This window comes from Pongo abelii, chromosome 9 (assembly GCF_028885655.2).
Source record: "Pongo abelii isolate AG06213 chromosome 9, NHGRI_mPonAbe1-v2.0_pri, whole genome shotgun sequence".
Taxonomy (NCBI): domain Eukaryota; kingdom Metazoa; phylum Chordata; class Mammalia; order Primates; family Hominidae; genus Pongo; species Pongo abelii.
The window spans coordinates 19888142-19915998 of NC_071994.2; the positions used below are offsets into that span (position 1 = coordinate 19888142).

At 47.4% G+C, this 27857-nt stretch overlaps 1 protein-coding gene across 3 annotated transcripts; it reads right to left on the reverse strand.

The window, feature by feature from the left end:
• Nucleotides 1-38: 38 nt before the first annotated feature.
• On the reverse strand, nucleotides 39-24823 carry DDB2 (damage specific DNA binding protein 2). 3 transcript variants are annotated; one of them, XM_002821818.6, is made up of 10 exons: nucleotides 24012-24823; nucleotides 22800-22936; nucleotides 22222-22413; nucleotides 6253-6398; nucleotides 4543-4642; nucleotides 4281-4458; nucleotides 3807-3949; nucleotides 1236-1400; nucleotides 1054-1099; nucleotides 39-440 (listed from the first exon to the last, which is right to left on the reverse strand). In XM_002821818.6, the coding sequence occupies exons 1-10, from the start codon at nucleotides 24136-24138 to the stop codon at nucleotides 391-393; spliced, it is 1284 nt and encodes a 427-aa protein (XP_002821864.1). In that variant the 5' UTR covers nucleotides 24139-24823; the 3' UTR covers nucleotides 39-390. The 3 variants fall into 3 exon arrangements, with proteins under 3 accessions (XP_002821864.1, XP_054381771.1, XP_009244685.1); XM_054525796.2 differs by having other exon boundaries at nucleotides 3738-3949; nucleotides 24012-24341; XM_009246410.4 differs by lacking the exons at nucleotides 3807-3949; nucleotides 4281-4458; nucleotides 4543-4642; nucleotides 6253-6398 and having other exon boundaries at nucleotides 24012-24802.
• Nucleotides 24824-27857: the final 3034 nt, after the last annotated feature.

The window sequence follows — 27857 nt, forward strand, 5'->3', positions numbered from 1 at the left end:
CTCTGACCAGGTCACTTCTGGAAGATCCACGCAGAAGCTCAGTCGGTATGGTTTTATTGGCCATATCAAAAGTGAGCACAAATCAAAGAACTGCTTGATCCCTCTGCTACCACCCACTGAGAGGAGAAAAGTCATTTAGTTCCAAGATAACCTTGGTTCCAGGCTAGATACAGAGGGGCCCTTGGGGCAGCTGTGTCACCAACTCTGGAGCAGTCTCTGGAGGCAAGTCCAGAGCATTAACACGGAAGTGCCCCAGGTCCCAGCACCCCTGCTCCAACCCTAGCCTTGGATACTTTTGGCACTTTAACAAATCGCCACCTCTGCTTGCAGGACTTGATCCCATGTGTGGGCTACAAGGCCTTGTCTGGCCCACACCTTCTTTAGTGTCTCTCATTTCCGTGTCCTGGCTTCCTCCTGGCTCCAGATGAGAACGTGGTAACCTAGGAGGAGTGAGACCAGTCTGACTTACACCTTCGGTTAGTAATCTCTCACAGCCTGGGGCTGGCTCGCAAACCTGGGATTTGGTAAAGAAATACTAGGAAGGCCGGGCGCAGTGGCTCAAGTCTGTAATCCCAGCACTTTGGGAGGCTGAGGTGGGCGGATCACGAGGTCAGGAGATCGAGACCATCCTGGCTAACACGGTGAAACCCTGTCTCTACTAAAAATACAAAAAATTAGCTGGGCGTGGTAGCGGGCACCTGTAGTCCTAGCTACTCGGGAGGTTGAGGCAGGAGAATGGCGTGAACCCAGGAGGCGGAGCTTGCATTGAGCCGAGATTATGCCACTGCACTCCAGCCTGGGGGGACAGAGCGAGACTCCATCTCAAAAAAAAAGAAATACTAGGAAACTGGACAGTAGCCAGGCATTGCATGACCAAGACAAAGCCAGAGGAATGGAGAGCCTCGGCTATAGAGACCACTGTCTCCCAGCCATCTTCTTCGTGGGCCACTGCCCTGGGGTGAATGTGGCAGGGCAGGGCTGAGGTTGGCCCGCACTGAACCTTGGGAAGTAGGATCGGACTTGGCAAGTCAGAGACATTCTCCTCCTACTCACCCATTGCAGAGGCCAGCGTGTCCCCCATGGGATTGAACTCATTAAGCTGCAGAGACAAGAGTGTCAACATGAGGAGAGGGTGAAGGTATTAGCAGAGACACCTAATTGCTGGTCATTTTTGGTCAATAAGGTAGGTTGAATCCCTGCTTTCTCCCATCATTATTTAAGGGCCCAAGCCTCACCGAACTGATGCCAGAAGATTCTGGGTCATAGAGCTGACACATCATCTTCCCTGAGTTTCCATCGAACACATCGATCGTCCTCAATTCATAAGGGGTACAGCTTTTGAAATTAGGGTCTGGGTATCGGCCCACGACAATGAGGTTGTAGCGAGGATGCCAGGCTGCCTAGGAGATGGAGAGGCCAGTCATGAGGGTAAACGCAGAACATGATCAAGAGGGACATCAAATATCAACAAAGAGGAACATCAAAAGTATTCTTTGGGCCGAGCGCGGTGGCTCACGCCTGTAATCTCAACACTTTGGGAGGCTGAGGCAGGTAGATCACGAGGTCAGGGATGAAACCCCATCCCTACTAAAAATACCAAAAAAAAATTAGCTGGGCGTGGTGGTACATGCCTGTAGTCCCAGCTACTTGGGAGGCTGAGGCAGGGGAATCACTTGAACCCGGGAGGCAGAGGTTGCAGTGAGCGAAGATCATGCCACTGCACTCTAGCCTAGGTGACAGAGCAAGACTCTCAAAAAAAAAAAGAAAAAGAAAAGTAGTATTTGCCAGTAATAAGCCAACCTAATAATGGAGATAAGTCTTACAGAAAACTACAAGAATGGTTTTAGGTTGTGTGTGCCTCTGCCATTGCACATTTGTAATCCCTAGCTGGCCTCCCTGGCCCTTAGGGCACCTTCATTCCTTCTCCCTCATTTGCATTTCCTAAGATCATACCAACTGATAAACATTTTAACATCAGCCTGACCCAGATACTGACCTAAGAAGCCTACAACAAAGCAGAAAAAGCCTCTGGTGACTAAACCCTAGCAGGACTTGAGTTCTGGAGGAGCCCCACTGTCATCCCGTCTCCATCAGCACGAATAACTAAGAGCTGAGTGTAAAATTGCTACTGGCTAAAAAAGAGAAGGAAACCCACGTTCCCCAGATCACCCCACTAAAAACAAATCTGGCAGTTATTAAAATGGCAGAATTGGATGGGATTTTCCTAAACTTCTCAAGGAAGTTTTGAAGGAAGAAAGACATGGTTAGCATGAAGGAAGAAATAGTACATGCGAAGGCTTAGAAATAAGTCACAAATCACACATAGGAAGCTGTAATGACTTACGACACCTGGCTAGATACAAACTGGGACATGCAGACAGATGGATTATCAGGAACACTGATGGATTAACAGGAACACCAACTGGGGAAGGATTCTTGACATTATTAAGAGCTTGGATGTGATTGAGGTACGTGGGGGCCACTCAATATTCAATCATAATTTATTGAGTACTTACCAGTACTTACGAGGTGCTGGGCATGGGGCCAAGTGCTTTAAGTATACTGACTCATCCTCACAACAACCCTATCAGTTAGAGACTAGTATTCCCTTTTTGCAGATGAGGAAACAGATCCAAAATATAAGTAATTTGCCGAAGGATTCTAACCCAGGGGGTCTGGCTGCTGGAAACTGGCGCTCCCCACCACTATGCTGAACTGACCAGAGAAGTACAGGCATAAAACCTGAAGATTTGAAGAGGATCTGTCGTTTTGGGAAAGAATGCAGAACTAGCAGAGCTCAGGCTGCATGGGAGCTCAGGCAAGAAGGCATCAAAGGACTTGAAAGCTATTAGTCTTGGGGGCTAAGGATAGAGAAGCTATTAACAAGAGCCTGAGAAAAGGTGGGAAAATAAAAGACTTATTTTTATTATTAGAAGCACTGAAACCCGCAAGACAAACTAAGAAGGCAAAGTTGCCAGGCGCGGTGGCTCATGCCTGTAATCCCAGCACTTTGGGAGGCCAAGGTGGGAGGATGGCTTCAACCTAGGAGTTCAAGACCAGCTTGGGCAACATGGCAAAACCCCATCTCTATAAAAAATAAAAAAATTAGCTGGGTATGGTGGCGCATACCTGTAGTCCAATCTACTTCCGAGGCTAAGGCGGAAGGATTGCTTGAACCCAGGAGGTTGAGGCTGCAGCGAGCTATGTTTGTGCCACTGCACTCCAGCCTGGGTGACAGAGCAAGACCGTTTCAAGAAAAAAAAAAAAAAAAAAAAAAAGATCAGCCTGGGTAACACAGGAATACCCTGTCTCTACCAAAAACAAAAAACAAAAAACAAAAAACAAAAACAATGAGGCAGGAGGATTGCTTGAGCCTGGGAGATCAAGGCTGTAATGAACCATGATTGCCCCACTGTACTCCAACCTGGGTGACAGAGCGAGACCCCGCCTTAAAAAAAAAAAAAAGTGAAGGTTTGTGGGTCAACTGTACACAGGTAACTGAATCTGAGAAGACAGAACAGAGGGTCAGGATCTTAGAAAATTCTCACAGTGAGATCAGAGCTGGGCTGAAAAAACTCAGAAAAATACCTTATCAGCGAGACAGAAAGAAAACTCAACCATATGGGATGGCAGAAGTGGGATAAAAGGAAGAGAGAGAGCCAAAGGGTAAGAGATGCTCTGTGCTCAGGCCAGGAGCGATCTGGGGTGGCAGGCTTACCACATCAGCCCTTCCCCACCGTGGGCAGACCTGCTCCGGCCTCATGATCACAGCCTCCTTCTGCGAGCTCCTTCCCACCACCACTCACCTTGATGGGTGTGAGGTGCTGGAAGTGACGGTGAGGGTGCGGGATCAGGCCCAGGGGGCAGTCCCACTGGGAAGCAGAGTAAACTCGGATCTCGCTCTTCTGGTCTGTGGTCAGGAGCCGGGCTCCATCGGGACTGAAACAAGCTGGCAAAGTGAAAAGCCCCTGAGCTGAAGGAACCACAAGCCCTCTGTGGTCCTGGCCTTGCAGGCCTTCTCCTGCAGGGGTACCCTCCCTCCCACTCCTCTCTAGACAGGAGCGGAAAGGAAGAGGTGAATCTGGGCTGTGAACAACAACAAAATTCTGGAAACTCAGCAGCTGATGAGGACAGCCACAGCCACAAAGGTTCCCAGACATCAGCTTGGCAGACGCTATCGGGGTAAAGGTTTGACGTAGTGGCTTCCACGCTGAGGGAAAACCCCAGCAGTGGTCAGATAGGCAGGGTCTGCAGGAGAGATGAGGTCTGGGATATCACACCTGCGTTGACAGGATGCCTGTGCGGCAGCGAGTAGAGGAAGCTGGCTTTCCCTCTAACCTGGCGCAGATCCCAAATTTTCACTGTTTGATCTACGGAGGCTGTGGCCAGGAACCAATCACAGCATGGGTTCAGGGCCACATGCGTCACTTTCTTTTTGTGCATTCTGAGATTCCAAAGCTGCAGAGAAGAGCTCGGTTCAGGTGGGGACACAGAACCGAGGTAGGGGTGAGGGAGGGAAAGGCAGGACCTCGGAGAACGCACCTCTTTGCCGTCCATGTTCAGCAGGATCACATTCCCCACGTTGTCTCCTGTGACCACCATTCGGCTACTAGCAGACACATCCAGGCTACAAAACCAGATGCTGGAGGGAGAGACTGTGTTGTAAGATTCTTGGGGACAGAGATAGGCCTATTTACTCACTGTTGCCGCTCCGGTGACTAACCCACAGCAGGCATTCAATAAATATTTGTTGAATGAATGAATAACTGTCTTGCCGCGGATTCCTAGCGAGGAACATTCAGACTGCTCTACCAACCAAACAGAGGGGATGGGGTAATGGGGCTCAGAAATCTATCTGGTTACGGCTAGGCCCAGGATCCCCAGCTCCTAAGAGTCCCTGAAGCAGACAAAGCTCATACCATAAAGCAAGCCCCGAGGCACGCCTGCCCCCCACACCCCGGGTTCTGAGCAAGCCTCCTTTACTGCTCTCTCCTTTCACTCTCCACCCTTTGGGCCAAAGGAGACACAAGCCAAAGAGGGATTGCCTGGCCCTGTTCCTCAGAGCTGGCTAGAAAGGCACTTCTGCCCCCTTCTGAACACTGAGGGAAAAAACACACAACCAGGAGCTCTTCTGGTCCCTCAAACCACTGGACTGGGAGGCTGACTAGGGGGGTGCTTCAGGGATCCTGCTATCCAGCTAGAAGAGCTCAGCTCAGTTTTTCTCTCAAACCCTCAAATCCATGCTACACTGCCTTTTGCCATCCCCTATGACTATCTTCAAGCAGGAAGATTTCTTGTGGAAGAGTAGCCTGGAGCCTTGTCTATCCAATCGCCTGCTGAATTACGCATGCACTCCTCATCCCTGCAGGACAGCCCAAGATCCTATCCAATGCTAGTTACACCCCAGCACCCTCACTTAATTCCTCAGGGAGCAGTCAGAGTCACGGCTCTAGCTGGAAATCAAAGTGACAAGTATTCTGTAATTTCTTTTCTTTTTTTTCTTGAGATGGAGTTTCGCTCTTGTTGCCCAGGCTGGAGTGCAATGGCGCAATCTCAGCTCACTGCAACCTCTGCCTCCTGGGTTCAAGTGATTCTCTTGCTTCAGCCTCCCAAGTAGCTGGGAATTACAGGGGCCTACCACCACACCAAGCTAATTTTTTGTATTGTTAGTAGAGATGGGGTTTCACCATGTTGGCCAGGCTGGTCTCAAACTCCTGACCTCAGGTTATCCACCCACTTTGGCCTACCAAAGTGCTGGGATTACAAGCATGAGCCACTGCACCCGGCCACATTCTGTAATTTCTCCAGCCACTTTCTCTTGGGAAGTCCAGAGCACTTTATGGAAAAGATTCCATCCATGTAAGCTTCCACCCAGGAACAGGTCAGGTCATTACACCACAGTGACTGCAGGGAATTCAGTCTCAAGTTCTGAGCTGTTGCTCCATTCTCTAGGTGGCTTTCTGGGTCCACGCCATGCTGGCTTATCTAGTGAGGGTCAAGGTCCAGTCTAATACAGGTATGACTTACAGAAGAGCTGAGGCTCCAGAACACCTTCCCAAAGCAGTAACCCACCTGGACCAAAGTGAGGGCAGCCAAGGAGCAGTCTGAGAAAGGGAAAGAAGGGCGGAAAGTGGCTGACATCTTTCCTTTCTTCCCTGGGCCAGGTTGGGTTAAGGAAATGGGATCTAGATGCTCTTGCCGGAACTACACCTAAACCTAGAAGCCCTTTCCCCTGCTGGTTAAACTACTCACTTGATGGTGTCTGAGCTGGCAAAAACTCGTAGAATGTTGCCTTTAAAGTCTTGCAGCCTAGTTGTTCCCTCCATTGAGGAGGCGTAAAACTGGTTGGTATTGAGAGGGTTAAACTTCAGCCCAGTGATGCTCCCTCCAGCTCCAATCTAACACGAGGAAGGAAAAAGCCAATGAGTGATGATGGGCCTGGCAGTGAGGAACCAGGCCTGGGCACACGTGCTGCGCCATCACAGAAGCACCCCTCGAGCAGCGCTTGGGGCCAGGTCAGCTTAGACACTAGGACACTCTCCACAGGGCCTTCACTTCTTTTTCTTTTCCTTTGAAATAGGGTCTTTCTCTGTCACTTAGGCTGAAGTGCAGTGGCACAAACACGGCTCACTGCAGCCTCAATCTCCTGGGCTCAAGCGATCCTCCCACCTCAGCCTCCCAAGTAGCTGGGAGTACAGGTGCACACCACCATGCCCAGCTAATTTTTGTATTTTTTTTTTTTTTAAAGATGGGGTTTTGTCATGTTGCCCAGGCTGGTCTTGAACTCCTGAGCTCAAGCGATCCTCCTGCCACGGCTTCCCAAAGTGCTAGGATTACAGGCATGAGCCGCTTTGCCTGGCCCCTTCATTTCTTTCTTTTTTTTATTTTTATTTTTATTTTTTTGAGATGGAGTCCTGCTCTGTCATGATCTCGGCTCACTGCAACCTCTGCCTTCCAGGTTCAAGCGATTCTCCTGCCTCAGCCTCCCAAGCAGCTGGGATTACAGGTGCCCACCACCACGCATGGCTAAATTGTATATTTTTAGTAGAGACGGGGTTTCACCACGTTGGCCAGGCTGGTCTAGAACTCTTGACCTCAGGTAATCCGCCACCCTTGGCCTCCCAAAGTGCTGGGATTACAGGCGTGAGCCACCGTGCCCCGCCTCCCTTCATTTCTTAAGGCTTTATTTTTACTTTTTTTTTTTAATTAACATATAGCAAATTTGGGGTATACAGTTCTCTGAATTTTAACATATGTATAGATTTAAATAACCACCACCCAAATCAGGATGCAGAACATTTGCAACAGCCCAAAAACTCCATCGTGGTATCCCATTGCAATCACACCCTCCCCTCGCCCTGAGCCCCTGGCTGATCTGTTCTCCATCACTATTGTTTTGCCCTCATAGAATGTCCTATAGACCGAGCACAGTAATCCCAACACCTGGGGAGACTGAGGCGGGGGGATCGCTTGAGGCCAGGAGTTCAAGACCAGCCTAAGCAATACAGAGAGACCCCGTCTCTACACACACAAAAAAAATTTAGGCATGTGGTAGGTGCCTGTGGTTCTAGCTACTCAGAAGGCTGAGGTGGGAGGATGACGGAAGCCTGGAGGTTGAGGCTGCAGTGAGTTGCAATCGCATCACTGCACTCTAGCGTGGGTGACGGAGCAAGACCCTGTCTCTAAAAATAAAATTAAATTAAATTAAAAATAGAATGTCATGTAAATGAATTAGGCAGTATGCAACCTTTTGAGACTGTCTTGTTTCATTTCATTCATCATGCCTCTGAGATTCATCTGAGTTTGCTGTATCAAGAGCTCATCTCATTTTATTGCTGAGGTATTCCATTGTATGGATGTGCCCTAATTTGTTATTCCCACAGTGCTCTCTTTAGAAGACCTTCAGCTCAGAGCAGTGGCTGAGTTAGGAGTGCAGGAGTCAGATCTGTGCCCCTTCCTATTCTTCCAGACATCCCAGAAAACGATGATGAAAATAATCATGATAGTATCAATGGCTTAACCTTATTAAGTGTGTACTATGTACTAGGCACTGGTTTTTTGGGGGGATTTTCTTTGTGGTTTTTTTTTTTTTTTTTTTTTTTTTTGAGATGAAGCCTTGCTCTGTCGCCCAGGCTGGAGTGTGGTAGCACAACCTCAGCTCACTGCAGCCTCCACCTCCTGGATTCAAGTGATCCGCCTGCCTCAGCCTCCTGAGTAGCTGGGATTACATGCCCACACCATCACACCCGGCTAATTTTTGTATTTTTAGTAAAGACGGGTTTCACCATGTTGGTCAGGCTGGTCTTGAGCTCCTGACCTCAGGTGATTGGCCCGCCTCGGCTTCCCAAAGTGCCGGGATTACAGGCGTGAGCCACTGCGCCCGGTCAGGCACTGTTTTAAGAACTTTACATCCCCAAGATGTAAAGTTCTCCACTTGTCCGCCTTTCTCCACCTTTTCCACGTCTTCTTTATGCTGCAGCTATCCCAGCCTCATAGACCTGTACAAGTTCTTCTATGCAACAACCACTTAGCTATTGCAACATACTAACTAACGTTCCCTTCCCTCTATAAAACGTTCTGACCTCACAGTCATTCTAATGCTCATGGTCTGCCAAATGCTTGCTGGTAGTATGACAATCTTCTGCTCCCTCCAGTTGAGTTCTATGCTTACCAAACCAAGGGTTGGTTGTAGTTGTTCTCAAACCTGTTTATTCCAATTGTATCTTTTATTGCAATTAATACCAAATTTAATTAAGCATGCAAACTGATGAAATACATGCAAAAACAAAGGCCATTATTACTACTATAAAAGCTGTGTTGAAAGCTTTGGAAGAACTCGATAATGAGTTGCAAAAATAATAGCTATTGGCTGGGCACAGTAGCTCACATCTATAATCCCAGTATTTTCAGGGGCTGGGGCAGGAGAATCTCTTAAGGCCAGGAGTTCGAAACCTTGATGCAGTGGTGCAATCCTGGCTCAGTGTAGCCCCAACCTCCTGGGCTCAAGCAATCCTCCCACCTCAGCCTCTCAAGTAGCTAGGGCTATAGGTGTGTGTCACCAATTTTTTTTTTTTTTTTTTTTTTTAAGAGGGTCTCACTATGTAACTCAGGCCAGTCTCAAATTCCTGGGCTCAAGCAATCCTTCCACCTCAGTGTCCCCAAGTGCTGTTACAGGCATGACGCACTGGGTCCAGCCTCTATAAAAAATTATTAAAAATTAGCTGGAAGTGATGGTGCACACCTATGCTCATAGTTATTCGAGAGGCTGAGGCGGGATGATGACTTGAGCCCAGGAGTTCAAGGCTGTAGTAAGCTATGATCCTGCCACTGCATTCCAGCCTGGGCGGCAGTGCAAGACCCTGTCTCTATTAGGAAAAAAAAAAAAAAAAAATGGAAGAGCCATCAAATTAAGCATAGGGTAAGATACTTATAAAAGATTAAGGTAATAAAAATGTAAAAGGAATCTGCAATCAGATTGCTTCACAACTGTCTTTACTTTGTATACTGAAAACCTTAAATTTGTATCAATGTCTTCAATTCAAATTCAACACCACAGAGTTGATTCCAGTTTCTCTCTTTCCATGTTTATAATTCCCTTCTTTGACAGTGAAAAATGTGGTTCCCATTTTACTCAATATACTTACATATTTGATTAATCTCCTTGTATGTAACCAGTCTTCCACTATTGCTGCCACACACTCCCCAAATGCACGTCTTCCTTAGGATGCTTGGACTCTTTTACCCTCCTGAGGGCACAATCACCCTCTCCCCTCTCTCCACTCCCTCAACCATGCAGACACAACTTCCTTGCCCACATCAGGAGCCACGGCCGCCCCTCTCCATGCAAAAGCCCCACCCACCCCACTTGACTCCGCCACCCCACTCTAGGCCTCCCTGTGGTTCAGCATCCTCACCCCCGCTTCAGACTTCACTATTTCATGCCCGGCCTCCTCTACTCTTCACCCCTGCCTGCATGGATGCCCTTCTGATCTTGCTTGGGCCCAGTCTCTATGTACTGAGCTGCCACCTGCCACCTGTAATGACATTCACCTCAGCTTCAGGGGCCCCAGCATCTGGCACTTCCAGCACTGTAGCCTCCCCACTATGTAAACATCTATCTTGCTTGATCCTACCTAATGACTTTTGGTTTGAACTGTTCAGGAAGGGAAAAAGAAGATGAAGAGGAAGATAGATAGATAGATAGATAGATAGATAGATAGATAGATAGATAGACAGATAGATAGATAGACAGATAGATATAAATTTTTTTTTTTTTTTTTTTTTTGAGATGGAGTCTCACTCTGTAGCCCAGGCTGGAGTGCAATGGTGCAATCTCAGCTCACTGCAACCTCCGCCTCCTGGGTTTAAGCAATTCTCCAGCCTCAGCCTCCCAAGTACCTGGGATTACAGGCTCACGCCACCATGCTTAGCTAAGTTTTTTATTTTTAGGAGAGACGGAGTTTCATCATGTTGGCCAGGCTGGTCTCGAACTCCTGACCTCAAATGATCTGCCTGCCTCGGCTTCCCAAAGTGCTGGGATTACAGTCATGAGCCACCGGACCTGGCTGAGGAAGAGATATTGATCTTTCTTTCTTTCTTTCCTTTTTTTTTTTTTTTTTTGAGACGGAGTCCCATGCTGTTGCCCAAGCTGGAGTGCAGTGGCACAATCTTGGCTCACTGCAACCTCTGCCTCCTGGGTTCAAGCAATTCTCCTGCCTCAGCCTCCTGAATAGCTGGGATTATAGGGACCTGCTACCATGCTCGGCGAATTTTTGTGTATTTTTAGTAGAGACAGGGTTTTGCCATGTTGGCCAGGCTGGTCTTGAACTCCTGACCTCAGGTGATCTGCCCACCTTGGCCACCCAAAGTGTTGAGATTACAGGAGTGAGCCACTGCACCCAGCCAGATATTGATCTTAAACCCTCCCTCTCCACAGACTAGAAAAAGAGGGAATAATTCCCAAGCTAAAGAGGGCAGCATAATTTGTTTTTTTTGAGACAGAGCCGTGCTCTGTCACTCAGGCTGGACTGCAGTAGTGCACTCGACTTACTACAACCTCTGCCTCCTGGGCTCAAGCAATTCTCAGAAATCAGCATAATCTTTTTTTTTGAGACGGAGCCTTACTCTGTTACCAGGCTGGAGTGCAGTGGCATGATCTCGCCTCACTGCAACCTCCACTTCCCAAGTTCAAACGATTCTCCTGCCTCAACCTCCCGGGTAGCTGGGATGACAGGAGTGCGCCACCACGCCCAGCTAATTTTTGCATATTTAGTAGAGATGGGGTTTCACCATGTTGGCCAGGATGGTCTCCATCTCCTGACCTCATAATCCGACCGCCTTGGCCTCCCAAAGTGCTGGAATTACAGGCGTGATCCACCGCGCCTGGCCAGAAATCAGCATAATCTTGATACACAAATGTGACAAGGATTTGGCCAATTTTACACATGAACACAAATGCAAAGATCTGAAAATATTTGCCAGCTCAATCTAGTAATATTTAAAAACGATAAATACGTTATGGCCAGGATGAACTTATTCCAAGAATGCAAAGTTGGTTTAACTATTAAAAATCAATCGGGCTAGCTGAGTGTGGTGGTGGATGCCTGTAATTCCAGCTTCTTGGGAGGCTGAGGCAAAAGAATTGCTTGAACCTGGGAGGTGGAGGTTGCAGTGAGCCAAGATTGCGCCATTGCACTCCAGCCTGGGCAACAAGAGTGAAACTCCTTCTCAAAATTAAAAAAAAAAAAAAAAAAATTCAGGCATCAAAAGAAACAATCCACAGAGTGAAAAGGCAATCTATGAAGTGGGAGATATTTTCAAATCATAGATCTGATAAGAGGTTAATATCATGGCCGGGCGCAGTGTCTCATGCCTGTAATCCCAGCACTTTGGGAAGCCGAGGCAGGTGGATCACCTGAGGTCAGGAGTTCAAGACCAGCCTGGCCAACATGGTGAAACCCTGTCTCTACTAAAAATACAAAAATTAGCTGGGCATGGTGGCGCATGCCTGTAATCCCAGCTACTCAGGAGGCTGAAGCAGGAGAATTGCTTGAACCCAGGAGGTGGAGATTGCAGTGAGCCGAGATTGAGCCATTACACTCCAGCCTGCACAACAGGAGCGAAACTCCGTCTCAAAAAAAAAAAAAAAAAAAAAAGGTTAATATCCAGAATATATAAAGAACCCTACAAAACAACAACAAATAACCCAACTAAAAAACAGGCAAACAGGAGTTCAAGACCAGCCTGGGAGACATAGCAAGACCCAATCTCTATAAAAAAAAATTTTTTTTAAGTTAGTAGGTCCTTTCTGTAAGAGACAGCGAAAAAAACAAAACAAAACAAAGTTAGCAAGGTATGGTGGTGAGCACCTGCAGTCCCAGTTACTCAGGTGGCTAAGGCAGCAGGATCACTGGAGCCCAGAAGTTCGAGGCTGCAGTGAGCTATGATCGTGCCACTGTACTGAAGCCTGGGTGACCAAGTAAGACCCTGTTTAAAAAAAAAAAAAAAAAAAAAAAAAAGGCAAAGGACTTGAATAGACATTCCTTCAAAGAAAATATACAAATGGCCAAGAAGCACACGTAAAGATGCTCAACATCACTAATCATTAGAGAAATGCAAATGAAACTACACTGCTATCACCTCACATCCCTTAGGACGGCCACTATCAAAAAAACAGAAAAGGCCAAGCATGGTGGCTCACGCTTGTAATCCCAGCAATTTGGGAGAAGAAGGCAAATGAATCACCTGAGGTCGGGAGTTCAAGACCAGCCTGGCCAACATGGCAAAACCCGTCTCTACTGAAAATACAAAAATTAGCCGGGCACGGTGGTGTGCGCCTATAATCTCAGCTACTGGAGGCTGAGTCAGGAGAATCAGTTGAACTTGGGAGGCAGAGGTTGCAGTAAGCTGAGTCTGCGCCACTGCATTCCAGCCTGGGCGACAGAGGGAGACTCCATCTCAAAAAAAAAAAAAAGAAAATGTTGGTGAGGAAGTGGAGAAGTTGGGACATTTGTACACTGCTGATGGAATGTGAGATGGTATAGCCAATATGGAAAACAGTATAGCGGTTCCTCAAAAAATGAACAACACAATTACCATTTGATGAAGCAATCCTACTTATTGGCATAAGCCCCAAAGAACTGAAATCAGGGTCTCAAAGGGATATTTGCACATCCATATTCACTGCAGCATTATTCACAATAGCCAAAAGATGAAATCAACCCAAGTGTCTGTCAATGAATAAACAGATAAACAAAAGGTGGTACACACAAACAATGGAATATTATTCAGCCTTAAAAAAGGAAATTCTGCCACATGCTACAACATGGATGAATCTTAAAACACTGCATTAAGTGAAATAAACCAGTCACAAAAAGACAAATACTGTATGATTCCACTTAGATGAGGTATCTAAAGTAGTCAAACTCACAGAAACAGAAAGTAGTACTGTGGTTGCCGGGGGATAAGGGGAGGGAGAAGTGGAGACTTGTTCAGTGGGTATAGAGTTTCAGTTTTATAAGAAAAAAGTTCTAGTGATCTGTTGCATAACAATGTGAATATAGTTAACACTACTAAACTGTACACTTAAAAATGGTAAAGATTGTAAATTGTTTTACATGTTTTCTACCAGTTTTTTTTCTTTTTAATCGAGATGCAGTCTCGCTCTGTTGCCCAGGCTGGAGTGCAGTGGCATAACCTTGGGTCACTGCAGCCTCTGCCTCCCGGGTTCAAGTGATTCTCCTCAGCCTCCCAAGTAGCTGGGATTACAGGCGCCTGCCACCACGCCCAGCTAATTTTTTGTATTTTTAGTAGAGACGGGGTTTCACCATGTTGACCAGGATGGTCTCGATCTCCTGACCTTGTGATCCGTCTACCTCAGCCTCCCAAAGTGCTGGGATTACAGGTGTTAGCCACTGAGCCGGCCCACAATTTTTTTTTAAAAAAGCAGTATTACTTGTTAGAGTTTTTTTTTTTTTTTAAGACACAGGATCGGGCCAGGCGCAGTGTCTCAAGCCTGTAATCCCAGCACTTTGGGAGGCCAAGGCGGGTGGATAACTTGAGGTTAGGAGTCTGAGACCAGCCTGGCCAATATGGCGAAACTTGGTCTCTACTAAAAATACAAAAATTAGCTGGGCGTGGTGGTGCACACCTGTAATCCCAGCTACTTAGGAGGCTGAGGCAGAAGGATCGCTTGAACCTGGGAGGTGGAGGTTGCAGTGAGCTGAGATCGTGCCAGTGCACTCCAGCCTGGAAGAGAGAGTGAGACCTCATCTCAAAAAAGAAAGAAGAGGAAATAATAAATATGAGGAGAGAAATGGAAGACATGAAAAAAGACCCAAATTAAACTTCTAGAGGGGATGTACAGTATCTGAAATGAAAAATACGCTGGGCTACTTTGCCTATGGAGTAGCCCTGCTCTGCACAGGCAAGAAAGAGAAGAGAAGAGGAAGAGGAAGAGAAGAGAGAGAAAGGAAGGAAGGGAGGGAGGGACGGAGGGATTGACAGCAGAAAGTTAGATATTACAGAAGTAAAGATCAGTGAACAACTGCACAAAATGAAACAGGGAAAAAGACAAAAATTAACAGTGCATCAATCACCTGCAGGACCATATGTAATTGGAGTCCCAAGAAAAAAAGAACTGTTCTTTTTCTTTGTTTTGAACTATTTGAAAGAAATAATGGGCTGGGCAAGGTGGCTCACGCCTGTAATCCCAGCACTTCGGGAGGCTGAGGTGGGCGGATCACCAGAGGTCAGGAGTTCAAGACCAGCCTGGCCAACATGGTGAAACCCTGTCTCTACTAAAAGAAATAAATAAATAAATACAAAAATTAGCCAGGTGAGGTGGTGGGCGCCTGTAATCCCAGCTACTCAGGAGGCTGAGGCAGGGAGAATCGCTTGAACCCTGGAGGCGGAGGTTGCAGTGAGCCGAGATTGTGGCACTGCACTCCAGCCTGGGCGACAGAGTGAGACTCTGTCTCAAAAAAAAAAAAAAAAAAAATCCATAAATCAAAGAAGCTTAGTGATTCCCCCCCAAGCACATGATAATCATTTTTAAAGCAACCAGAAGAAAAATTACATAGAGAGGAACATAAGGATAGTAGCAGACTTCTCATCAGGATGTTTTGTTTTGTTTTTTCTTAATTGAGATAGGATCTTGATCTGTCACCCAGGCTTGCCTAGCTCACTGAAGCCTTGTACTCCTGGGCTTAAGCAATTCTCCCACCTCAGCCTCCCGAATAGCTGGAACTACAAGTTTGAGCCACTAGCTAATTTTTAAGATTTTTTTGTAGAGATGAGGTCTTGCTGTGTTTCCTAGGCTGGTCTTAAAGTCCTGGCCTCAAGAGGTCCCCCAGCCTCAGCCTCTCAAAGTGTTGAGATTACAGGCATGAACCATTGAGCCCAACTAGAAATCATCTTTATTTTTATTATTTATTTATTTATTTATTTTAGACGGAGTCTTGCTCTGTCGCCCAGGCTGGAGTGAAGTGGCCGATCTCGGCTCACTGCAAGCTCTGCCTCCTGGGTTCATGCCATTCTCCTGCCTCAGCCCCCTGAGTAGCTGGGACTACAGGCGCCCACCACCACGCCCGGCTAATTTTTTTTGTATTTTTAGTACAGACGGGGTTTCACCGTGTTAGCCAGGATGGTCTCGATCTCTTGATCTCGTGATCCGCCCACCTCGGCCTCCCAAAGCGCTGGGATTACAGGTATGAGCCACGGTGCCCGGCCTTATTTATTTATTTTTGAGACACAGTCTCGCTCTGTCACCCAGAATGGAGTGCAGTGACACCATCTCGACTCACTGCAACCTCTGCCTCCCAGGTTCAAGATTCTCATGCCTCAGCCTCCCAGGTAGCTGGGGATTACTGGTCAGCGCCACCACACCCAGCTAATTTTTGTATTTTTAGTAGAAGCGGGGTTTCACCATGTTAGCCAGGCTGGTCTAAAACTCATGATTGCAAATGATCCACTTGCCTTGGCCCCCCAAAGTGCTGGGATTACAGGCGTAAGCCACCGTGCCCAGTCTAGACATCATCTTTAAAGTACTGACGGAAGAAAACTGCGAACAAATATATTGTACGCAATAAATAAATACAATTTTATCAATTAAAAAATAAAAGTTAAATAATTTTAAAAACTGTGAACCTAGAATTCTATACTTAGCAAAAACATCCTCCCTCAAAATAAAGGCAAAATACTTTTTGAGATAAACAACAGTGGAAAGTATTTATCACCAATCTGCATTATAAGAAATATGAAAGGAATTTCTTCAAGCAGAAGGAAAATATTACCAAAAGGAAATCTGGATCACATGAAAGAATGAAAGCACTGGAAATGACAATATGTGGGCAAATAGAAAAACCTTTTCTCATTTAAAAAGTATCTTTAAAACATTCCTACTCTATAATCCAGCCATTCCACTGCTAAGAATTTACCCAAGAAAAATGAAAACATATATCCACACAAATACTTGTACGTGAATGTTCACAGCCACTTTATATGTTGCATTCAAAAACTAGAAAAAAATTCAAATGTCCTTCAACAGGTAAATGAATAAACTGTATCATATCAGTACAATGCGGCTGGGTGCAGGGGCTCACGCCTATAATCCCAGCACTTTGGGAGGCTAAGGCAGGAGGATTGCTTGAGGCCAAGAGTTTGAAACCAGCCTGTGCAACACAGTGAGACCTCTGTCTCTATAACAAAATTTTAAAATTAGCCAGGTATAGTGGCCTGTGAGTGTAGTGCCAGCTACTCAGGAGGCTGAGGTGGGAGAATCGCTTGAGCTGAAGAGGTTGAGGCTATGCTGAACCATGATCATGCCTGGGTAACACAGCAAGACCCTGTCTTAAAATAAAAAACAAAAAACAATGAACCATTATTCAGAAAGAAAAAAAAAACTATACATAAAAATGTAGATAAATTTCAAATAATTATACTGAAAGAAGCTAAAACAAAAATAAAAGAGTATATATTCTATGATTCTATTTATATATAATTCTAGAAAATGTAAATTAATTTCTAAAAAAAAATAGATCAGCAGTTTACAGTGAATAAGATATTGGGTAGAGAGGGGTGGATTACAAAGGGGCATAGATAACATCTATCTATCACTCTCCAAATATACTACAAAGGGTGGGGAAATGGGAGTTATTTTAATAGTGGTGATGTCTTCACAGTTGTACACATATGTCAAAACTCATCAAATTGTACAATTTATTCTTTTTTTCTTACTGCTCCTCTGGAGTAGGACTACCCCATAGGCTGAGAATAGCCAAATTGTACACTTGAAATAGGTGCAGTTTATGTCCACTATACCTTAATAAAGATATAATTTTAAAAACCCAGGCCGGGCGTAGTGGCTCGTGCCTATAATCCCAGCATTTTGGGAGGCTGAGGCGGGCGGATCACTTGAGGTCAGGAGTTCGAGACCAGCCTGGCCAATATGGTGAAACCCTGTTTCTACTAAAAATATAAAACTCAGGCCGGGCACGGTGGCTCACACCTGTAATGCCAGCACTTTGGGAGGTCAAGGCAGGTGGATCACCTTAGGCCACGAGTTCAAGACAAGACTGGCCAACATGGTGAAACTCCGTCTCTACTAAAAATGCAAAAATTAGCTGGGCATGGTGGTAGGCTCCTGTAATCCCAGCTACTCAGGAGGCTGAGGCAGGAGAATCATTTCAATTCAGGAGGAAGAGGTTGCAGTGGGCCGAGATCGCGCTACTGCACTCCAGCCTGGGCAATAGAGTGAGACTCTGTCTCAAAAAAACAAAACAAAACAAAAATTAGCTGGGTGTGGTGGTGCATGCCTGTAATCCCAGCTACTCGGGAGGCTGAGGAAGGAGAATTGCTTGAACCCAGGAGGTGGAGGTTGCAGTGAGGTGAGATCGCACCACTGCACTCCAGCCTGGGCGACAGAGCAAGACTCAGACTTGGAAAAAAAGAAAAAAATAGTGTACACATGCACAGAGGGATGCTGAAAATGGGGATTTTTGATCATATTTAATTTATTTTTTATACTTTTCTCTGTATTTTATGATAAGAATACAGTGTTTTGTTTTTTGAGGGATGGAGTCTCGCTGTGTCGCCCAGGCTGGAGTGCAGTGGCACCATCTTGGCTCACTGCAACCTCCACCTCCCAGGCTCAAGCGATTCTCCTGCCTCAGATTCCCGAGTAGCCAGAACTACAGGCGTGCACCACTACTCCCGGCTAATTTTTGTATTTTTAGTAGAGACAGGTTTTCACTATGTGTTGGTCAGGCTGGTCTCAAACTCCTGACCTCAGGTGATCCACCCGCCTCAGCCTCCCAAAGTGCTGGGATTACAGGCATGAGCCACTGCGCCTGGCCCCATACATTGTTTTTATAATAGGAATAAAATTAAGCTATCTTCACTGTGAAACTGTAATACATGTTCCCTTGCCAAGGGCCTGAAGAATGTAAAGGTCACAGCCAAGGTCAGATGACTAAAGAAGTGACAAAATGAGGCACTGTTGCTCCTCCAGTAACTGGTCTCAAATCAGCATTCTGCTGTCAGCATCTGGGAGTAAAACCAGACAGGTCTCCTCCAGACTGCCACACCCTTCCTCTGCTCCAACCTAGCTCCCTGCAGATGCAAGTCACAAAATTCAATGCCTAGACCAATCTTCATTACAGTGTAAAGAAAGTTTACACTGTAAAGAAAGTTTACACTGTAAAGAAGGTTACATGCCTGTCATAAGGTGATGCAAAAAAGAAAAAAAACAATCTCAGTCTGGCACAAGTTCAAAGCACTTGTCATTATCCTGTTAGTCAGGAAGCTCTTCCCCTAGAATACCCTGCACTGCTTCTTCCCATCTCCAGGCATAAGCTAAATTCCTCTATTCCCATGTCCTAGAGTCCTGGAGAAAACAAGAAAACAAATTTCTTCCTGTCTGAGCTCTGGGTTCTGACTTCAACTTCAAGCTGCCTTATTGGTGGTCACCTGCCTCTTTAGCTGGGCAGGAAACCTACCCCACTCTGTCCGCGGCACTCCTCTGACTGCCTTTCTGGGGGCTTCTGGCACTTGTTCCTTGAACACCCATCTCACACTTTGAATTCCAGTCTCCCACACCTGTCTAACCTGGCCTTTTCTGGTGGTCTGCTCTCCAAATCCCTCTACTTAAGAGACCTCCTCCTGGCCAGGCACGGTGGCTCACGCCTGTAATCCCAGCACTTTGGGAGGTCGAGGTAGGCGGATCACGAGGTCAGGAGATCGAGACCATCCTGGCTAACACGGTGAAACCCCATCTCCACTAAAAAATATAAAAAAATTAGCCGGGCGTGGTGGTGGGCACCTGTAGTCCCAGCTACTTCGGAGGCTGAGGCAGGAGAATGGCGTGAACTCGGGAGGTGGAGCTTGCAGTGAGCCAAGATTGCGCCACTGCATTCCAGCCTGGGCGACAGAGTGAGACTCCATCTCAAAAAAATAAATAAATAAACAAATAAATAAATAAAGAGACCTCCTCCTGGGTTCCCCCACATGTCTACCTTTAAACCAGAGCTAGAAAAATAGTGGGCTGAAGCAGAATTCAGCTGAGACGTGTGTTTAATTTTATTCAGTGCCAATATTAAGAAGTTCTAGAGGCCCAGCACAGTGGCTCAGCCCTGTAATCCCAAGCAATTTGGGAAGACAAGACAGAAGGATTGCTTGAGGCCAGTAGTTTGAGACCAGCCTGGGCAATATAGAGAGACCACATCTCTAAAAATTAGCAAGGCATGGTGGTGCGTACCTGTAGTCTCTGCTACATGGGAGGCTGAAGCCGGAGGATTCCTTGAGTCAGGAAGGTGGAGGCTGCAGTGAGCTATGGTTGTGTCACTGCACTCCAGCCTGGGTGACAGAATGAGACTCAAAAAATAAAAAAATAATAAAATAATGAAGTTCTGGAGACTGGTTACACAATTTACCTAACACCATTGAACTGTGCACTTTAAAATGGTTACGAAAGTAAATTTCATGTTATATGTATTTTATCATTATTTTTTAAAAAGTTGGCTGGGTGCAGTGGCTCACGCCTGTAATCCCAGCACTTTGGGAGGCCGAGGCGGGCGGATCACAAGGTCAGGAGATCGAGACCATCCTGGCTAACACGGTGAAACCCCGTCTCTACTAAAAATACAAAAATTAGCCAGGCGTGGCGGCATGCACCTGCAGTCCCAGCTGCTGGGGAGGCTGAGGCAGGAGAATGGCATGAATCCGGGAGGCGGAGCTTGCAATGAGCCAAGATTGTGCCACTGCACTCCAGCCTGGGTGACAGAGCGAGAGTCTGCCTCAAAAAAAAAAAAAAAAATTTTTTTAATGGTTAAGGTGATACATTTTATGTGACGTGTATTTTACAATTTTTTTTAACTCAAGATAGATGACATTTAAAAAATGAGGATTTGTGTCTTTGTTTGAGAAAAATCACATCTGATATCACAAGACCTACATTTTTGCACAACAGTCATCTCTAGTTTACCCCTGACCCTACCACCATACATTCTTTTTTTCTTTTTTTTTTTTCCACTCTGGCTTCTGGAGCCATATAAGTTTGTGACTCCTGCTCTAAACCCAGTGTCACTTTTCACAGCACAGCCCTCCAATGTCAGCCACCCGCTGGGCTGGCTAAAGGTCCTAGAGGGGATGACACACTCACCCCGCAACAACGGATGATAGACTCTAGCACAACAAAGACCATTCCCAAGAACTCTGTGCCAAACTTCACCCAATCACACTATGTCTTTCCTTCTTTTCTCTCCATTTATCCATTTATACTGCTCCTCCTCGCTCATCCATGGAGTCTTCTCTATTGACTCCAATTCACAAGGGGTTCTTCCTTCTTTCACATTCTGTAGCACTTGGCATCTGTATTGTTAATTACCTCGTATGTATACATCCCACCTGCTCAATTACACTTCAAGCCCCTCATTCATTCAACAAATATAAAGCAGCTACTCTAGGCCAAACTTTGTTCCAGGCACCAGGAATAGAATGGTGAACCAGAAAGGAAAGGTCCCTGCCATCAGTGGGCAAACATACAAATAAGCATCAGATCTCAGACACTGATCTGATCAACACTTGGGGGAAACATGAAGCAGGGTAATGATACAGGGAATGACGGTGGAGGAGTGGGATCTACGTTATGAGTAAGGACCACCAGTGAAAGCCTCTTTGAAGAGGTAGAATCAGCAAAGACCTGCAGAGAAGACGCCAGCCATGAGAAGACCATGGGGAAAAGCACTCCAGTCAAAGGGAACAGCAACTACAGAGACCCAGTTTCAGGAATAGAAACAGCTGGTGTGGCTACGGCATAGGAAGTGAGAAAAGACAGTGGCGTAAGATGAGGTCAATGTGGTAAGAAGGGGCTTCAATTCTTTTTTTTGAGATGGAATCTCGCTCTGTTGCCCAGGCTGGAGTGCCGTGGCGCGATCTCGGCTCACTGCAACCTGTGCCTCCCGGGTTCAAGCGATTCTCCTGCCTCAGCGTCTCAAGTAGCTGGGACTACAGGCGCACGCCACCACATCCAGCTAATTTTTTGTATCTTTAGTAGAGACGGGGTTTCACCATGTTGGCCAGGATGGTCTCGATCTCTTGACCTCGTGGTCAGCCCACCTTGGCCTCCCAAAGTGCTAGGATTACAGGCGTGAGCCACCGCGCCCAGCCCAGAAGGGGCTTCAATTCTATGGGTGATCTATAGTCTATATCTTCTAGTATTTTAAGGACAGGCATTAGAAAAATATATATCATCATTTACATATTTGAAAATGCCCACAGTTACTTTTGATCCCAGTCCTCTCTCTTCCTGATGATTACTGGATGACATCAATATTCCTTTCATGCCTTCAACAAACACTCCTTATTTTTATTTTATTTTATTATTATTATTATTATTTTGAGATGGAGTTTCACTCTTGTTGCCCAGGCTGGAGTGTAATGGCACAATCTTGGCTCACTGCAACCTCTGCCTCCTGGGTTCAAGCAATTCTCCTGACTCAGCCTCCTGAGTAGCTGGGATTATAGGCGCCTGCCACCACGCCCAGCTAATTTTTGTATTTTTAGTAGAGATGGGGTTTCACCATGTTGGCCAGGCTGGTCTCAAACTCCATACCTCAGGTGATCCGCCCACCTCGGCCTCCCAAAGTGCTGGGATTACAGGAGTGAACCACCGCGCCCAGGCAACAAACACTTCTTTAGCAGGACCTGGCATGGGGAACTGCTCACCCCTTTGATGAAGGTGGGTTTGTCCTTGATGCCAAAATTCCAGAGCATGATATCTCCCCCTTTGGAACCCACAGCCACGGTGCTGGGGTGAGTCGGGTGCCACGCCAAGGATGTAGCCCTCCTATCAAAGGGGGCAGCCTTTTGTAATATCCGGTAAGAATCCAGAGTGTGCAAAAAGGACTGCTGGAGCCCCTGCCACAGAGAGAAATGAATTAGGTTGAATTAAAACCCAAGTTCTGGGTAAACTGCCAATCTCTGCCTCCTTCATAGATGAGCCCTAGAGCCAAGTCCTCCCACCAAAGGAAAGCTAACTGCCTGCCCTGTGTATGAAAATATTTGCAATGTACACGAACTAATAATCTTGGAAAGCAAAAGGGACAGAGTGCATTCCAGCTGGGACCTTTACAACATAAGACTTTTTTTTACCTGGCTGAGTGCCCAGTAGGCCAGTCACCACAGTCTGGGTGATCGGACCACTCTGACAAGCTGGTGAACCAAGCCATCATCTAATTTGGGAGCATGCAATAGTAAAAATGCACATGCAAACCCTTGAGGACTTGAGGCAAAAAATGCCTTACCTGCTGGACAGATGGCCAGGAAGCTCTGCCCAGCTTATGCTGGTGGAGGGTCCTGACGATGCTGCGGCATGGTGGCAGGATCTGTGGGCCAGCCAGCCCCGCCCAGAGGCAGTCTGAGTCACATCTTCTGCTAGGACCTGCCAAGCAGAACAGACATATTTTCCTCTCCAATCTCACGAAAGGTTTTTCTGCTGAATTCCCCGAAAGGAAGCCTTGTTTCATTCAGCATGGTTAATCTCTGTCTCATCATCTCCTGCGGCCTTTCCATGTCTGTGTGGTCTCACCGAGCACCAGAAATAAAAAAATGAGTGGGGATTTGGCCCCTTCCCCAAAACACTTCCACAAACAGTAAGTCTTAAGTGAAAGTAAATACAATCGTGCAGGGTTCCTGAGACCCCAGCCAAAGAAACACACAAGAATAAAGTACACTGCAGAACTCTTCCCAGTTTGGGCTGCAAAACTCGAGATGGGACTGGGTCACAATTTTATAAATCACATATAATGCACAATAAAAAGATTTTAGGGCAGCATGGCAGAAGTCACCGTTTAGGAAAAGAAGGAATAGGAAGGCCTGGAAATGCTCTTAACTAGGTTACCTCTGCGGAGGTAAGTGAAATTAGAATAGCAATAAAGCAACAACTCCGGATCACCAAACTGTATTTGAGGACCCAATCACTATAGGTCCGACGTCTTGACAACCAATTCTTTCTTCTCACGGACAAAAACCACTTGATTAACAAGCCCCAGCTCCAGTTTTTGAATGTCTCGAAACTCCTTATAGCCCCAGGTTCAAGCCCCAACAAACCTCAGAGAATGAGCTTTCTAAGGAGGGAAGGAATTGGGGGCTCTCACAACTGACCACCGAGGACGTGCAGCTAACAAGCGTGACTATGAAATCCAGCACACACAGCGCCAGGAAAGGTAGGATTCTCTGAAACCGTCCTAACTGTGCAAGAACCCTGATACAAACAAGGAATCTGACAAGTCCGTGTGTCTGTTGTTACGGAGCTCATCTGCTTCCTGTTACCTAGCGGGAGAGGTGTTGAAACCTAAACACTCTGGTGTCAAAGGACCTGCAGGTAGAATGCACAGCCGGAGGCATCCGTGACCTGCGCGGGCCTCGGGAGCCTCGGAGCACCCATCCCCCGCTGCAGCCTCCTGCGCGAGCACCCCAAAAGGCGGAAATATTCAAGCAGCAGGCACAGGCAGTACCGGAGCCCTTCGCACAGAGCTTCTTGGCCTCGGGCTCCAGCTCCCGGGGACTCCTGCTCCTCATGTTCCTGGGGCGTAATACAATCTCGGAGGTCTTCTGGGTTTCTGGGCGTTTCTTGGGAGCCATCGCGTCCTCCGTGCGAAGGGGTACTGTGCTCTATGCGAAGATCATGGAGGGAGGATTGAGAGGCCTCTGGGGAGAAACAAGGCGGGGACTACAAAACTGCGGGGCCACAGGTAGCCGAGCTAAGCCAACTTCCCGCCAAACATGCCCAGGGCTTGTTCAAACCAGCTTGGAGCTCCGGCCCCACCCGTCTCGGAGACCCCGCCCCTTCCTGGAAGGCGGGGGCGCGGGGAGGGGGCGGTGCCAAGGGGCGGTGCCAGCGCTCCCGGGAGGGGCGGGAACTGCGCCAGGGCCTGTGCCAGCCCGGGTCAGCTGACCTGCCCGGAGGAAAGATGGTCCCCGGCTTTATGGATTTTTTTTTTTTAGCGACAGGGTCTGGCTCTGTCGCCCACGCTGGAGGGCAGTGGGGCGATCATAGCTCAGTGCAGCCTCCACCTCCTGGGCTCAAGCGATCCTCCCACCTCAGCCTCCTAAGTAGATGGGACTACAAGCGTACGCCACCACGCCCGGCTAATTTCTCTCTCTCTCTCTCTGTTTTTTTTTTTTCCTTTTTCTGGAGAGACAGGGTCTCGCTTTGTTGTCCGGGCCGGTCTTTAACTCCTGGGCTTAAGTGATCATCCAGCCTTGGCCTCCTGACACGAACCCTCCTCAAACGCGGCGCTGCCAGGCCTCTGCGGGTCCGGGGAGGAGGCCTGGTGCCAGCCAAGGCTCTGGCTCCCGCCTTGCAATTGGTGATGACGCCCGCTCGGGCTTTGGGATTGGCTGGTCCCTACAGGGTGTAGTTGGGGCGTGGCGGCTTTGTAGAGAGCTAGTGCCTTTCCTAAGTTAGAAGCTGGGCTCTACCAGCGGTCAGCTTTGCAGTCGGATTCCAGAAACTACAGTCCCATCGAATCCAAGCTGCTTCTCTGTGAAGGGAGAATGATTGGAACTCCTTGCCTTTTTTTTTTTTCTAGAGGCAGTGTCTCTCTTCCGTTACCCAGGCTGGAGTGCAGTGATGTAATCACAGCTCACTGCAGCCTTGACCTCAAGTTTCACTGATCCTCCCACCTCAGCCTCCCAAGTAGGCTTGCAGACCTGTATCCCCAAGCCTAATTTTTTTATTTTTATTTTTGTAGAGACAAGGTCTTGCTACGTTTCCCACGTTGGTCTGGACCTCCTGGGCTCAAGTGATCCTCCCGCCTCTGCCTCCCAAAGTGCTGGGATTACAGGCATGAGCCACCGTGTCTGGCTTTCACTGCTTTTTTGTTTGTTTGGTCGTTGGCTATTTTTATTTTTTCTTTCTTTCTTTCTTTCTTTTTTTTTGAGACAGGGCTTCTCTCTGTCACCCAGGCTGGAGTGCAGTGGCAGGATGTGGGCTCACTGCAGCCTGGACTTCCTGGGCATTGATCCTCCCACCTCAGCCTCCCAAGTAGCTGGAACTACAGGTGCGCGCCACAACACTCAGCTAATTTTTGCATTTTTTGTAGAGACAGAGTCTCCCTAAGTTGCCTAGGCTGGTCTAGAACTCCTGGCATCCATCCACCTCGGTCTGCCAAAGTGCCGAGATTACAGGTGTGAGCCACTGTGCCCAGCCTCCTCACTGCTTTTTTTTTTTTTTTTTTTTTTTTGAGACGGAGTCTCACTCTGTCACCCAGGCTGGAGTGCAGTGGCACAATGTTGGCTCACTGCAATCTCCGCCTCCCAGGTTCAAGCGATTCCCCTGCCTCAGCCTCTGGAGCAGCTGGGACTAGAGGCACACACCACCACGCCTGGCTAATTTTTTGTATTTTAGTAGAGACAGGGTTTCACCATGTTGGCCGGGATGGTCTCTATCTCCTGACCTTGTGATCTGCCTGCCTCGGCCTCCCAAAGTGCTGGGATTATAGGCGTGAGCCACCACGCCCAGCCTCTTGGCCTCTCATTGCTTTTAACTAAGACTTGCCTAACCTGTTGGGTGTCCACCTAGGAGCAGCCTGGGACAGTGATGGGCCAGAGGGCATGCAGCCAGCGGGACTTAGAACTCCTATGCCCTCGCTTCAGCCAAAGTCCAAGTCTTGAAGGTTCACAGGTGAGGCCATGCTGTCCTGCCTAGCCTGAGAAGAGACAGTTTGGATGCACCCTAGTTTCTGCGAGGAGGCAGGCAGGAGTTGGGCTTACTCAGGCACTGCTGGGCCTTTCCTCCACCCACTAAGCCCGGTGCCTGACAGTTTGTGGGGGTGGGAGGAGATATACAAAAATGCATTAATGGTAGGCCATCACGTTGGCTCAAGCCTGTAATCCCAGCACTTTGGGAGCCTAAGGCAGGTGAATCACTTGAGGCCAGGAGTTCAAGACCAGCCTGGCCAACATGGTGAAACTGTCTCTACTAAAAACACCATCAGGCGCAGTGGCTCATGCCTGTAATCCCAGTGCTTTGGGAGGCCGAAGCGGGCAGATCACTTGAGGTCAGGAGTTCGAGACTAGCCTGACCAACATGGTGAAACCCCATCTCTACTAAAAATACAAAAATTAGCTGGGGCGTGGTGGCACTTGCCTGTGGTCCCAGCTACTCAGGAGGCTGAGGTAGGAGAATCGCTTGAACCGAGGAGAGGGAGGCTGCAGTGAGCCAAGATGATGCCACAGCACTCCAGCCTGGGCGACAGAGCAAGACTCCATCTCAAAAAAATAAAAATAAAAATAAATAAAATAAAAAATTAGCTGGGCATCATGGCACGCACCTGTAATCCCAGCTATTCAGGAGGCTGAGGCAGGAGAATCACTTGAACCTGGGAGGCAGAGGTTTCAGTGAGCTGAGATAGCGCCACTGCACTCCAGCCTGGGTTACAGAGTGAGACTCCATCTCAGAATAAACAAACAAAAAATAATAATTTGTTTAATGCATTAACGGTAGATCCTGCTCTCAAGGATTTTTCAGACAGATAGGGACAGAAGATGTTACCAAAATCAACTCTTGGTCCGGTGTGGTGGCTCATGCTGGTAATCTCAGCACTTTGAGAGGGCAAGAGGATAGGATCGCTTCGGCCCAGGAGTTGGAGATCAGCCTCAGCAATACTGAGAATCCTGTCTAAAAAATTAGAAAATACACAACTTAGCTAGGTGCGGTAGCACGCGCCTGTAGTCCCAGCTACTTGGGAGGCCAAGGCGGGAGGATCACTTAAGCCCAGGAGTTTGGGACTGCAGTGAGCTACAATTGTGCCACTGCACTCCAGCCTGAATGACAGAGGTTTACCCTGTTTCTAAATAAATAAATAAAAATTGGTCAGGCGCAGTGGCTCACACCTGTAATTCCAGCACTTTGGGAGGCCGAGGCAGCCAGGATCACCTGAGGTCGGGAGTTCGAGACCTGCCTGACCAACGTGGAGAAAACCCACCTCTAGTAAAAATACAAAATCAGCAGGGCATGGTGGTACATGCCTGTAATCCCAGCTACTCAGGAGGCTGAGGCAGGACAATCACTTGAACCAGGGAGGCGGAGGTTGCGGTGAGCCGAGATGGCGTGATTGCCCTCCAGCCTGGGCAACAAGAGCAAAACTCTGTCTAAAAAATAAATAAATAAATAAAAATTAGATAAGCTCTTGCAACGGAATGAATGCTCCAAAAGGGAAATTGGAAGGCCGGTTGAAGTGGCTCATGCCTATAATCCCAATAGGAGACCGAGGTGGGCAGATCACCTGAGGCTAGGAGTTTGACACCCACCTGGCCAACATGGTGAAACCTATCTCTATTAAAAATACAAAAATTAG